Source organism: Phallusia mammillata, chromosome 5 (genome assembly GCF_965637545.1).
Source record: "Phallusia mammillata chromosome 5, kaPhaMamm4.hap1.1, whole genome shotgun sequence".
NCBI lineage: Eukaryota > Metazoa > Chordata > Ascidiacea > Phlebobranchia > Ascidiidae > Phallusia > Phallusia mammillata.
Genome location: NC_137256.1, coordinates 16963817 through 16978680, shown reverse-complemented (window position 1 = coordinate 16978680; position 14864 = coordinate 16963817). Strand labels below are relative to the sequence as shown.

The 14864-nt window shown below is 40.6% G+C and overlaps 1 protein-coding gene across 5 annotated transcripts; it reads right to left on the bottom strand.

The window, feature by feature from the left end:
• Positions 1-305: 305 nt before the first annotated feature.
• LOC145229959 (uncharacterized) lies at positions 306-6671 on the bottom strand. 5 transcript variants are annotated; one of them, XM_080095301.1, is made up of 7 exons: positions 5174-6671; positions 4574-4734; positions 3889-4195; positions 3082-3283; positions 2614-2828; positions 1589-1885; positions 306-1513 (listed from the first exon to the last, which is right to left on the bottom strand). In XM_080095301.1, exons 1-2 carry the CDS (start codon positions 5951-5953, stop codon positions 4678-4680), a joined length of 837 nt encoding a protein of 278 aa, XP_079951427.1. In that variant the 5' UTR covers positions 5954-6671; the 3' UTR covers positions 306-1513; positions 1589-1885; positions 2614-2828; positions 3082-3283; positions 3889-4195; positions 4574-4677. The 5 variants fall into 5 exon arrangements, with proteins under 5 accessions (XP_079951427.1, XP_079951426.1, XP_079951428.1 ...); XM_080095300.1 differs by having other exon boundaries at positions 306-1885; XM_080095302.1 differs by lacking the exons at positions 306-1513; positions 1589-1885 and adding an exon at positions 2217-2461.
• Between the last annotated feature and the right edge of the window lie 8193 nt (positions 6672-14864).

The window sequence follows — 14864 nt, the reverse complement described above, 5'->3', positions numbered from 1 at the left end:
GTCATTTCGTTGGCAAATACTGTTTGAGACCAGAAATGTGACTCTACAAACTGAAACTTCTTGCTCTAAGGTACATCTGTACCAATTTATAGAAAAATATTAGGCTCGGAATGTCTTTTTATTTGATCGTAACAATGGCTTACCGATGTATGCATTTGTATATGAGCGACCTACGTGAACAAGTATCGGTTAAAGTCATTTCGTTGGCAAATACTGTTTGAGACCAGAAATGTGACTCTACGAGCTGAAACTTCTTGCTCTAACGTACATCTGTGCCAATTTATAGAAAAATATTATTTCGGCAGCTTTGGGAATACGGCTAAAAGACCTTTCAAGTGGCGATGTTAATCCCAATCGATCTGTTTATGTCTAATTCTGTACACCTTAAACCAAAACTGCCTCCCTAATTCGGAAACTGCCCGAACCCTGCAATAACGGCTCACCACTAAGCCAAAGAGAGACCACAAACTGGTTTCACTAATGGGCGCCTTGTTTAAATAAAACAATAAAAAGCATTCGCATAAAACGACTCCGAATTCGACAAGTTCCACTACAAGTCAACGCCAGCCAATACACGACACAAAACAACACGGTGTTACTCGCACGGCGCCCAAAGGAAGACTGACCATGATTTCTTCTCAAACACGTTTTACCACACCAATCACGTTGATTAACAAATCACGTGATTCCAAGAGGCACATCCGGGTATCGCAGAACCAACAAGTGTGAACACGCATACGGCACATATGAGGCGAACGTATAAAACACAGAAAAAGCATCATGTGTAACGAGAAACATTTAGTGAAGATACTGTGTGGTGAGAATAATGCGCAAAACAATTAAGTGAAGAAATGAGTGACGAAACATGACAACGAATAAACAAAACAATTAGGTGAAGAAATGAGTGGCGAAACATAACAACGATTAAACAAAACAATTAAGTGAATAAATGAGTGGCGAAACATACCAACGATTATACAGACTAAACAATAGTGAAACACAGGATAATAAACTGTAAAGAATGTTATGTGCATGAAGGTGTGTAATAATCCGAACAAATATAACAAAGTAACGTGAAAGAATAAGTGAAAATACGTGTGTGAAGGTAAAATAATCAAAAGATGCGTTATAAACAGAACGTGATTAAAATTCGCCACATTCCCCCCGACTTAAAATGGTCCTACTCCCGTAGGACAACAGTCTACACCATCGTTTCCGGTGAATATCGCGCTGGTCGACGACGTACCCGAGTCGACCTTCTGCACCCATCCGAATTGCCCTGAGGATTCCACTCAGTTGTGTCGTCCTGTGAAACTACTTTAGGGTTGTAAACATACACGACTGCAGGCATTTCAGGTGGCGGTTGCGGATGTTCTAAAGGTTCTTGCGTGAGGCAGGGGAATGTACTCGTCGTTGGCTTTAGTCTGTTAAAATGTACAGTTTGCCTCTTGCCTGTCGCGTCTTCGATTACGTAATTCACAGGACCTCGAATATCGGTGATCCTGTATGGTCCCTTGTATGGATACTGAAGTTTTTTACTTTGTCCAAGCGGGACGACCGGGTTTGTCAACAAAACAAATTCGCCTACCGAGTAGGGTCTTCCTTGTTGACGTTGATTGTACCAGTCTTCCATCCGCTTCCGTTGCGTCGTGAGACTCTCTCTCACTACCTCTTCTGCAAGCTGTAGACCATCACGAAGCTGGTCAATCTCCACTCCATACGAATGTGTGGTGTCACGCGCCAAAGACCCCATCAAGTCTGCCGGCAATCGCAATGGTCGTCCGGTTAAGAGAGTATGCGGAGCTTCTCCCGTTGCATCGTGGGCACTCGCGTTGTAGGCGGCCACCACTCCTGGTAATGCTTCGTCCCACCGCCGGTTATCTTGCTGTATATAATTTCGGATCATAGTAATAATGGTCTTATTGTTACGTTCGACCCCACCGTTCCCAGGCGCGTGGTATGATGTCGTGCGACTTTTCTTACATCCCATTAGGCGCAATAATTCTGCGAACAAATGGCTTTCAAAATTTGAACCGCGGTCGGAATGAACAGTCTCCGGTACCCCATGTACGGTGAACCAATTTCGATATAACAAACTGGCGGTCTCATTGGCAGTTTGATTTCGCATCGGCCAGGCTCTTACGTATTTTGTGAAAATGTCACACGCTACCAAAATAAACTGGTAACCCGATTGGGTGAGAGGCAGAGGCCCGACAACGTCCACTTCGATCCTTTGCATGGGTCTGTCCTCCGTTGAGGGCATGAGCGGGGCTTGAAAATGATGCGTGGGTCTTTTATTGTATTGACAGGTGACGCAGTTGCGGCAAAAGGTCTCGACAGAATCGCGCCATTTATACCAATAAAAGCGTTCCGCTATCTTAGCCAGCGTCTTAGCTATGCCCAAATGCCCTCCCCCGTGTACGTTATCATGAAGATTTGACATTGCTTCATCGACTAAACTCTGTGGCAAAACAATTACAGAATCACTGCCTAGTGTAGAGTTTCCACGACAACAAAGTACACCTGCTTTAAGTAGGAGGCTGGGAAAGCGAGACCAATAATGGCGAAGTACTGGTGATTCTTTTCTAACGGTTTTGAATTTCGGGCGCATACCTTTATTCAACCATTCCAAGACGACTGCTAGATCAGGGTCATTTTTCTGCCGCTCCAACAAGTCCTCACGTTGATATCCTACCGTAGACTTTAAGTCAACGACGTGAACTTGGGTATCTTCGACACCCTCGACCAATTTGTATGGGCATGCCCCGCAATCTTCTATGTCATCAAGGCGTGACAGAGCGTCTGCATTCCTATGTTTGCTTCCCGACCTGTGATGGATTTCAAAGTCATACGCGGATAGGTGCTCTACCCAGCGGGCGCACTGCCCGTATAACTCTCTAGACTTCCAAAGCCACCTTAACGAAGAATGGTCGGTTCGTAAGGTAAATTTTTGACCCAGTAAGTAACACCGGTACAACTTTGTCGCAAATATTACGGCCAAAAGCTCTTTTCTCGTGGTGGAATAGTTGCGTTCCGACCTGCTCAAAGTGCGACTACCATAGGCGACCACGCATTCCTTACCGTCGATTTCCTGAGAAAGGACACAGCCAACGGCAGCGTCAGACGCATCCGTATCCAGTATAAACGGCATGTTAAAGTCAGGGTATCGAAGAATTGGTGCAGTCGTCAAGTGTTGTTTTAGTTGAGAGAAGGCATCCTGACACTGGTCATCCCACTGAAATCTTCTTCCCTTTTCCGTCAACCGGTGAAGAGGACCCGCGATCTGTGCGTAACCGCAAATAAATTTACGATAGTAGGAAGTAAGGCCTAGAAACTGCCGGATTTCTTTTACGTTGCGGGGGGTCGGCCATTTAGCAACTGCCTTTATTTTGTTAGGGTCGCATCGTATGCCCTCTTTTGATAATACGTGGCCCAAAAAGTCTACTTCGTGTTTAAATAGAGTGCACTTGCTAGGTTTTAAAGTTAGACCAGCCGATTTGATTCTTGCTAGCACGTCCGACAGTCGCTTTAAATGCTCTTCGAAAGTTTTCGAGTATACAATGATATCATCCAAGTACGCTAGGGCCCCCTGCCATTCGATTCCGTTCAGGACAATACGCATCAGTCGCTGAAAAGTCGCTGCAGAATTGCACAGGCCCATGGGCATTACATTAAATTCAAAAAGCCCGACGTGGCTAGTGAAAGCCGTTTTCTCCCGGGAAGAGGTGTCCATTGCAACCTGCCAATACCCGGATTTTAGATCCAAAGTTGAAAAATAGGCGGCGTTGGACATTTGATCTAAACTGTCATCTATCCGGGGAATCGGGTAGCTATTTTTTTTAGTTAACTCATTCAACTTGCGGTAATCAACGCAAAAACGAGTCTCACCGGATTTCTTTCGGACCAACACAATCGGGCTGCTCCACGGTGATTTTGAAGGTCGGATTAGGCCTTGTCTGTCCATTTCAGCTAAAATCTCCTCTACCTTCGCTTTGTTGTGATGAGGCATGCGACGCGGTGGCTGTCTTACAGGGCCGTTGTCACCCGTGTCGATAACATGACGCACTATATCAGTGCGCCCCAAGACATCTTTGGAAGTCGAAAACGCTTGTTGATTGGCACGAAGCAAATCGAACAATTCACGTTGTTGATCTGCCGTTAATCGGTCACCGATGGTGACTTTGTCTACAATGTCCTGAAACGGATCTTGGTTAGATATTTTCTGGGCCGATACGGAACAAATCTGGGTGTCTGTAACAAAACACTCAGGGTGTTTACATCCAGGGACACTTCCCTCTACCACTATACAAGAACCCGGGATTTTGCAATCGAGGTTACCAAAAGCATACACAGGTGTAACCGTAGCGAATCTCGCCCCACTTGGTATTGTTACATCCTCATCCCCCAAATTTGCCACAAACACCTTCACCTCGCGGCTTTGCGCCATCGTTACACTTGTCGCAGTCAATAACCCAAATCTCTCCACGAACCCAGCTATCTGCTCCGTTAGAACCGGAGTGGCCAACTCTTGTGAATTAAGAGATTCTTGACATAAGCTGCCTGTTACACATACCTCTGCGAACGCTGGGATAAGGACGTCATCCGCAACACATACGTCACAGGGTTGGGACAAGGCTGTCGGAGAACTAAAGAGCGGAAGTCTGGCGTTTCCTGCCGTTAGAGTATTTTCCCTGTAGCAGATTCGGCACGCATTGGCCTGCAGAAAATCCAATCCTAGAATAAAATCATGGTTGAGGTTCTGCACGATATAAACGGTCGCATGATTCGTTATGCCACCAACTCTAAGGGGAAGGCTAATACTGCCCTTTACCGCCAATTGCAGCCCATCGGCACCTACCAAGTGCTTGGAAGGGGACCTGTTTATCTGTAGGTTTTGTTCTACGCCGAATGAGTCCCATTTTATCGCACTCATCAGACATACACCCGAGCCGGTGTCTAACAAAGCACACATGGTTGTCTGCCCCACCCAAATGGAAACAAACCGTGCCAGCGCTGACGGTGATGCGATTCTCTCCTTAGGCATAGTTTCCGGCCCTGGTCTGTTTGCTCTGCCTGGTGCGGTTGGTTGTTGACTTGGGGATTCTTTTACGTCCACTGGGTGTTTGGACGGTCTGCAAAAAGAAGTTGGTAGTGACCTAGCCTCGCGACTTACCCTAATAATTTTGGGGCGCATACCCAGGTGTGGACAGTCGCGTCGAAAATGACCTGGCTGCCCGCAACCGTAGCACTTGGGTTTTTGCTCGTGTTTGGCAAAAAAATGTCCTGTTCTTTTAAGGGAATCCACTTCAGCTTGCAGAGTCTTCAACGTGTCCTCGAATTTAGCACTCCGTTCCGCCGTACGGCGCTCCATGTCTTCAAGCTTTTTCAAAATTACCTCCATTTCCGATGTTTTTGCGTTAACCGTGGCCACCTGGACAAAGCTAGGTACTTGAGCATCGACCACGACCTGTGCGGCGGCTCTGAACGTCCTCGTGTACTTGGTGGCCGCAGGGATAGTTTCCGCAAGGCGCCTGTCTTGCAAGCCTTGTAGCAATGTAATGTAGAGCACTTCGTTTTTGAGTGCAGCTTCCGAAGAGTTGCTGTAAGCATTATCCCCCAGTGTTTGCAAGGCATAAACAAAGTCTCGCGCGGATTCGCCAGGTAACTGCACGCGCCTTATCAGCTCGGCGCGTTGGCGTTCTGCGTGTTGGCCGCTAGACTTATGACGCAGTGCGCGTTCCTTCAAGTCCTTAAACGGAATTGTAAAGAGATTGGAGTCCTTCTCTTGTATTGCCCATTTCAGATCATTGCCAATGCTTGCTAAAAACAGATGCCGTTTCATTTCTTCTGAAGCATCAACGCTCGTACAATAAGATTCGAGCATATTAAAATATTGACCTAGATCCTCCCCAGGCCGTAAAGGCGGAGGTTGCATTAAAACGTTAAAAGACATTATAAAATCAACCTAAAATACAATACTTAAAAACACAAAAAGGGGAGTCTTCCTAGTAAAACCAGCGGGTAGTGGTGACAGGGTCCTGGCGTGCTCGCCAAGTTGTTACGGAATTATTTCGGCAGCTTTGGGAATACGGCTAAAAGACCTTTCAAGTGGCGATGTTAATCCCAATCGATCTGTTTATGTCTAATTCTGTACACCTTAAACCAAAACTGCCTCCCTAATTCGGAAACTGCCCGAACCCTGCAATAACGGCTCACCACTAAGCCAAAGAGAGACCACAAACTGGTTTCACTAATGGGCGCCTTGTTTAAATAAAACAATAAAAAGCATTCGCATAAAACGACTCCGAATTCGACAAGTTCCACTACAAGTCAACGCCAGCCAATACACGACACAAAACAACACGGTGTTACTCGCACGGCGCCCAAAGGAAGACTGACCATGATTTCTTCTCAAACACGTTTTACCACACCAATCACGTTGATTAACAAATCACGTGATTCCAAGAGGCACATCCGGGTATCGCAGAACCAACAAGTGTGAACACGCATACGGCACATATGAGGCGAACGTATAAAACACAGAAAAAGCATCATGTGTAACGAGAAACATTTAGTGAAGATACTGTGTGGTGAGAATAATGCGCAAAACAATTAAGTGAAGAAATGAGTGACGAAACATGACAACGAATAAACAAAACAATTAGGTGAAGAAATGAATGGCGAAACATAACAACGATTAAACAAAACAATTAAGTGAATAAATGAGTGGCGAAACATACCAACGATTATACAGACTAAACAATAGTGAAACACAGGATAATAAACTGTAAAGAATGTTATGTGCATGAAGGTGTGTAATAATCCGAACAAATATAACAAAGTAACGTGAAAGAATAAGTGAAAATACGTGTGTGAAGGTAAAATAATCAAAAGATGCGTTATAAACAGAACGTGATTAAAATTCGCCACAACTCTACGAGCTGAAACTTCTTGCTCTAACGTACATCTGTGCCAATTTATAGAAAAATATTAGGCTCGGATAGTCTTTTTATTTGTTTCGTAACATTGACTTAGCGATATATGCATTTGTATATAGGCGACACGTAAACAAGTATGGGTTAAAGTCATTTCGTTGGCAAATACTGTTTGAGACCAGAAATGTAATTCTACAAACTGAGACTTCTTGCTCTAAGGTACATCTGTACCAATTTATAGAAAAATATTAGGCTCGGAATGTCTTTTTATTTGATCGTAACATTGGCTTAGCGATGTATGCATTTGTATATAGGCGACACGTAAACAAGTATCGGTTAAAGTCATTTCGTTGGCAAATACTGTTTGAGACCAGAAATGTGACTCTACGAGGTGAAACTTCTTGCTCTAACGTACATCTGTACCAATTTATAGAAAAATATTAGGCTCGGATAGTCTTTTTATTTGTTTCGTAACATTGGCTTAGCGATGTATGCATTTGTATATAGGCGACACGTAAACAAGTATGGGTTAAAGTCATTTCGTTGGCAAATACTGTTTGAGAACAGAAATGTAATTCTACAAACTGAGACTTCTTGCTCTAAGGTACATCTGTACCAATTTATAGAAAAATATTAGGCTTGGAATGTCTTTTTATTTGATCGTAACAAAGGCTTACCGATGTATGCATTTGTATATGAGCGACCTACGTAAACAAGTATCGGTTAAAGTCATTTCGTTGGCAAATACTGTTTGAGACCAGAAATGTGACTCTACGAGGTGAAACTTCTTGCTCTAGAGTACATCTGTACCAATTTATAGAAAAATATTAGGCTCGGATAGTCAATTTATTTGTTTCGTAACATTGGCTTAGCTATGTATGCATTTGTATATGGGCGACCTACGTAAACAAGTATCGGTTAAAGTCATTTCGTTGGCAAATACTGTTTGAGACCAGAAATGCGACTCTACGAGTTGAAACTTCTTGCTCCAACGTACATCTGTGCTGATTTATAGAAAAATATTAGGCTCGGAATGTCTTTTTATTTGATCGTAACATTGACTTAGCGATGTATGCATTTGTATATGGGCGACCTACGTGAACAAGTATGGGTTAAAGTCATTTCGTTGGCAAATACTGTTTGAGACCAGAAATGTGACTCTACGAGCTGAAACTTCTTGCTCTAACGTACATCTGTGCCAATTTATAGAAAAATATTAGGCTCGGATAGTCTTTTTATTTGTTTCGTAACATTGGCTTAGCGATGTATGCATTTGTATATAGGCGACACGTAAACAAGTATGGGTTAAAGTCATTTCGTTGGCAAATACTGTTTGAGACCAGAAATGTAATTCTACAATCTGAGACTTCTTGCTCTAAGGTACATCTGTACCAATTTATAGAAAAATATTAGGCTCGGAATGTCTTTTTATTTGATCGTAACATTGGCTTAGCGATGTATGCATTTGTATATGAGCGACCTACGTAAACAAGTATCGGTTAAAGTCATTTCGTTGGCAAATACTGTTTGAGACCAGAAATGTGACTCTACGAGCTGAAACTTCTTGCTCTAACGTACATCTGTGCCAATTTATAGAAAAATATTAGGCTCGGATAGTCTTTTTATTTGTTTCGAAACATTGGCTTAGCGATGTATGCATTTGTATATAGGCGACACGTAAACAAGTATGGGTTAAAGTCATTTCGTTGGCAAATACTGTTTGAGACCAGAAATGTAATTCTACAAACTGAGACTTCTTGCTCTAAGGTACATCTGTACCAATTTATAGAAAAATATTAGGCTCGGAATGTCTTTTTATTTGATCGTAACATTGGCTTAGCGATGTATGCATTTGTATATAGGCGACACGTAAACAACTATCGGTTAAAGTCATTTCGTTGGCAAATACTGTTTGAGACCAGAAATGTGACTCTACGAGGTGAAACTTCTTGCTCTAACGTACATCTGTACCAATTTATAGAAAAATATTAGGCTCGGAATGTCTTTTTATTTGATCGTAACATTGGCTTAGCGATGTACGCATTTGTATATGGGCGACCTACGTAAACAAGTATGGGTTAAAGTCATTTCGTTGGCAAATACTGTTTGAGACCAGAAATGTGACTCTACAAACTGAAACTTCTTGCTCTAAGGTACATCTGTACCAATTTATAGAAAAATATTAGGCTCGGAATGTCTTTTTATTTGATCGTAACAATGGCTTACCGATGTATGCATTTGTATATGAGCGACCTACGTAAACAAGTACCGGTTAAAGTCATTTCGTTGGCAAATACTGTTTGAGACCAGAAATGTGACTCTACGAGGTGAAACTTCTTGCTCTAGAGTACATCTGTACCAATTTATAGAAAAATATTAGGCTCGGATAGTCTTTTTATTTGTTTCGTAACATTGCCTTAGCGATGTATGCATTTGTATATGGGCGACACGTAAACAAGTATGGGTTAAAGTCATTTCGTTGGCAAATACTGTTTGAGACCAGAAATGTAATTCTACAAACTGAGATTTCTTGCTCTAAGGTACATCTGTACCAATTTATAGAAAAATATTAGGCTCGGAATGTCTTTTTATTTGATCGTAACATTGGCTTAGCGATGTATGCATTTGTATATAGGCGACACGTAAACAAGTATCGGTTAAAGTCATTTCGTTGGCAAATACTGTTTGAGACCAGAAATGTGACTCTACGAGTTGAAACTTCTTGCTCTAACGTACATCTGTGCCAATTTATAGAAAAATATTAGGCTCGGAATGTCTTTTTATTTGATCGTAACATTGGCTTAGCGATGTATGCATTTGTATATAGGCGACCTACGTAAACAAGTATCGGTTAAAGTCATTTCGTTGGCAAATACTGTTTGAGACCAGAAATGTGACTCTACGAGGTGAAACTTCTTGCTCTAACGTACATCTGTGCCATTTTATAGAAAAATATTAGGCTCGGAATGTCTTTTTATTTGATCGTAACATTGGCTTAGCGATGTATGCATTTGGATATGGGCGACCTACGTAAACAAGTATGGGTTAAAGTCATTTCGTTGGCAAATACTGTTTGAGACCAGAAATGTGACTCCACAAACTGAAACTTCTTGCTCTAAGGTACATCTGTACCAATTTATAGAAAAATATTAGGCTCGGAATGTCTTTTTATTTGATCGTAACATTGGCTTAGCGATGTATGCATTTGGATATGGGCGACCTACGTAAACAAGTATGGGTTAAAGTCATTTCGTTGGCAAATACTGTTTGAGACCAGAAATGTGACTCTACGAGCTGAAACTTCTTGCTCTAACGTACATCTGTGCCAATTTATAGAAAAATATTAGGCTCGGAATGTCTTTTTATTTGTTTCGTAACATTGACTTAGCGATATATGCATTTGTATATAGGCGACACGTAAACAAGTATGGGTTAAAGTCATTTCGTTGGCAAATACTGTTTGAGACCAGAAATGTAATTCTACAAACTGAGACGTCTTGCTCTAGAGTACATCTGTACCAATTTATAGAAAAATATTAGGCTCGGAATGTCTTTTTATTTGATCGTAACATTGGCTTAGCGATGTATGCATTTGTATATAGGCGACACGTAAACAAGTATCGGTTAAAGTCATTTCGTTGGCAAATACTGTTTGAGACCAGAAATGTGACTCTACGAGGTGAAACTTCTTGCTCTAACGTACATCTGTACCAATTTATAGAAAAATATTAGGCTCGGAATGTCTTTTTATTTGATCGTAACATTGGCTTAGCGATGTACGCATTTGTATATGGGCGACCTACGTAAACAAGTATGGGTTAAAGTCATTTCGTTGGCAAATACTGTTTGAGACCAGAAATGTGACTCTACAAACTGAAACTTCTTGCTCTAAGGTACATCTGTACCAATTTATAGAAAAATATTAGGCTCGGAATGTCTTTTTATTTGATCATAACAATGGCTTAGCGATGTATGCATTTGTATATGAGCGACCTACGTAAACAAGTACCGGTTAAAGTCATTTCGTTGGCAAATACTGTTTGAGACCAGAAATGTGACTCTACGAGGTGAAACTTCTTGCTCTAGAGTACATCTGTACCAATTTATAGAAAAATATTAGGCTCGGATAGTCAATTTATTTGTTTCGTAACATTGGCTTAGCTATGTATGCATTTGTATATGGGCGACCTACGTAAACAAGTATCGGTTAAAGTCATTTCGTTGGCAAATACTGTTTGAGACCAGAAATGCGACTCTACGAGTTGAAACTTCTTGCTCCAACGTACATCTGTGCTGATTTATAGAAAAATATTAGGCTCGGAATGTCTTTTTATTTGATCGTAACATTGACTTAGCGATGTATGCATTTGTATATGGGCGACCTACGTGAACAAGTATGGGTTAAAGTCATTTCGTTGGCAAATACTGTTTGAGACCAGAAATGTGACTCTACGAGCTGAAACTTCTTGCTCTAACGTACATCTGTGCCAATTTATAGAAAAATATTAGGCTCGGATAGTCTTTTTATTTGTTTCGTAACATTGGCTTAGCGATGTATGCATTTGTATATAGGCGACACGTAAACAAGTATGGGTTAAAGTCATTTCGTTGGCAAATACTGTTTGAGACCAGAAATGTAATTCTACAATCTGAGACTTCTTGCTCTAAGGTACATCTGTACCAATTTATAGAAAAATATTAGGCTCGGAATGTCTTTTTATTTGATCGTAACATTGGCTTAGCGATGTATGCATTTGTATATGAGCGACCTACGTAAACAAGTATCGGTTAAAGTCATTTCGTTGGCAAATACTGTTTGAGACCAGAAATGTGACTCTACGAGCTGAAACTTCTTGCTCTAACGTACATCTGTGCCAATTTATAGAAAAATATTAGGCTCGGATAGTCTTTTTATTTGTTTCGAAACATTGGCTTAGCGATGTATGCATTTGTATATAGGCGACACGTAAACAAGTATGGGTTAAAGTCATTTCGTTGGCAAATACTGTTTGAGACCAGAAATGTAATTCTACAAACTGAGACTTCTTGCTCTAAGGTACATCTGTACCAATTTATAGAAAAATATTAGGCTCGGAATGTCTTTTTATTTGATCGTAACATTGGCTTAGCGATGTATGCATTTGTATATAGGCGACACGTAAACAACTATCGGTTAAAGTCATTTCGTTGGCAAATACTGTTTGAGACCAGAAATGTGACTCTACGAGGTGAAACTTCTTGCTCTAACGTACATCTGTACCAATTTATAGAAAAATATTAGGCTCGGAATGTCTTTTTATTTGATCGTAACATTGGCTTAGCGATGTACGCATTTGTATATGGGCGACCTACGTAAACAAGTATGGGTTAAAGTCATTTCGTTGGCAAATACTGTTTGAGACCAGAAATGTGACTCTACAAACTGAAACTTCTTGCTCTAAGGTACATCTGTACCAATTTATAGAAAAATATTAGGCTCGGAATGTCTTTTTATTTGATCGTAACAATGGCTTACCGATGTATGCATTTGTATATGAGCGACCTACGTAAACAAGTACCGGTTAAAGTCATTTCGTTGGCAAATACTGTTTGAGACCAGAAATGTGACTCTACGAGGTGAAACTTCTTGCTCTAACGTACATCTGTGCCATTTTATAGAAAAATATTAGGCTCGGAATGTCTTTTTATTTGATCGTAACATTGGCTTAGCGATGTATGCATTTGGATATGGGCGACCTACGTAAACAAGTATGGGTTAAAGTCATTTCGTTGGCAAATACTGTTTGAGACCAGAAATGTGACTCCACAAACTGAAACTTCTTGCTCTAAGGTACATCTGTACCAATTTATAGAAAAATATTAGGCTCGGAATGTCTTTTTATTTGATCGTAACAATGGCTTACCGATGTATGCATTTGTATATGGGCGACCTACGTAAACAAGTATGGGTTAAAGTCATTTCGTTGGCAAATACTGTTTGAGACCAGAAATGTGACTCTACAAACTGAAACTTCTTGCTCTAAGGTACATCTGTACCAATTTATAGAAAAATATTAGGCTCGGAATGTCTTTTTATTTGATCGTAACAATGGCTTACCGATGTATGCATTTGTATATGAGCGACCTACGTAAACAAGTATGGGTTAAAGTCATTTCGTTGGCAAATACTGTTTGAGACCAGAAATGTGACTCTACAAACTGAAACTTCTTGCTCTAAGGTACATCTGTACCAATTTATAGAAAAATATTAGGCTCGGAATGTCTTTTTATTTGATCGTAACAATGGCTTACCGATGTATGCATTTGTATATGAGCGACCTACGTGAACAAGTATCGGTTAAAGTCATTTCGTTGGCAAATACTGTTTGAGACCAGAAATGTGACTCTACGAGCTGAAACTTCTTGCTCTAACGTACATCTGTGCCAATTTATAGAAAAATATTAGGCTCGGATAGTCTTTTTATTTGTTTCGTAACATTGACTTAGCGATATATGCATTTGTATATAGGCGACACGTAAACAAGTATGGGTTAAAGTCATTTCGTTGGCAAATACTGTTTGAGACCAGAAATGTAATTCTACAAACTGAGACGTCTTGCTCTAGAGTACATCTGTACCAATTTATAGAAAAATATTAGGCTCGGAATGTCTTTTTATTTGATCGTAACATTGGCTTAGCGATGTATGCATTTGTATATAGGCGACACGTAAACAAGTATCGGTTAAAGTCATTTCGTTGGCAAATACTGTTTGAGACCAGAAATGTGACTCTACGAGGTGAAACTTCTTGCTCTAACGTACATCTGTACCAATTTATAGAAAAATATTAGGCTCGGAATGTCTTTTTATTTGATCGTAACATTGGCTTAGCGATGTACGCATTTGTATATGGGCGACCTACGTAAACAAGTATGGGTTAAAGTCATTTCGTTGGCAAATACTGTTTGAGACCAGAAATGTGACTCCAGAAACTGAAACTTCTTGCTCTAAGGTACATCTGTACCAATTTATAGAAAAATATTAGGCTCGGAATGTCTTTTTATTTGATCATAACAATGGCTTAGCGATGTATGCATTTGTATATGAGCGACCTACGTAAACAAGTACCGGTTAAAGTCATTTCGTTGGCAAATACTGTTTGAGACCAGAAATGTGACTCTACGAGGTGAAACTTCTTGCTCTAGAGTACATCTGTACCAATTTATAGAAAAATATTAGGCTCGGATAGTCAATTTATTTGTTTCGTAACATTGGCTTAGCTATGTATGCATTTGTATATGGGCGACCTACGTAAACAAGTATCGGTTAAAGTCATTTCGTTGGCAAATACTGTTTGAGACCAGAAATGCGACTCTACGAGTTGAAACCTCTTGCTCCAACGTACATCTGTGCTGATTTATAGAAAAATATTAGGCTCGGAATGTCTTTTTATTTGATCGTAACATTGACTTAGCGATGTATGCATTTGTATATGGGCGACCTACGTGAACAAGTATGGGTTAAAGTCATTTCGTTGGCAAATACTGTTTGAGACCAGAAATGTGACTCTACGAGCTGAAACTTCTTGCTCTAACGTACATCTGTGCCAATTTATAGAAAAATATTAGGCTCGGATAGTCTTTTTATTTGTTTCGTAACATTGGCTTAGCGATGTATGCATTTGTATATAGGCGACACGTAAACAAGTATGGGTTAAAGTCATTTCGTTGGCAAATACTGTTTGAGACCAGAAATGTAATTCTACAATCTGAGACTTCTTGCTCTAAGGTACATCTGTACCAATTTATAGAAAAATATTAGGCTCGGAATGTCTTTTTATTTGATCGTAACATTGGCTTAGCGATGTATGCATTTGTATATGAGCGACCTACGTAAACAAGTATCGGTTAAAGTCATTTCGTTGGCAAATACTGTTTGAGACCAGAAATG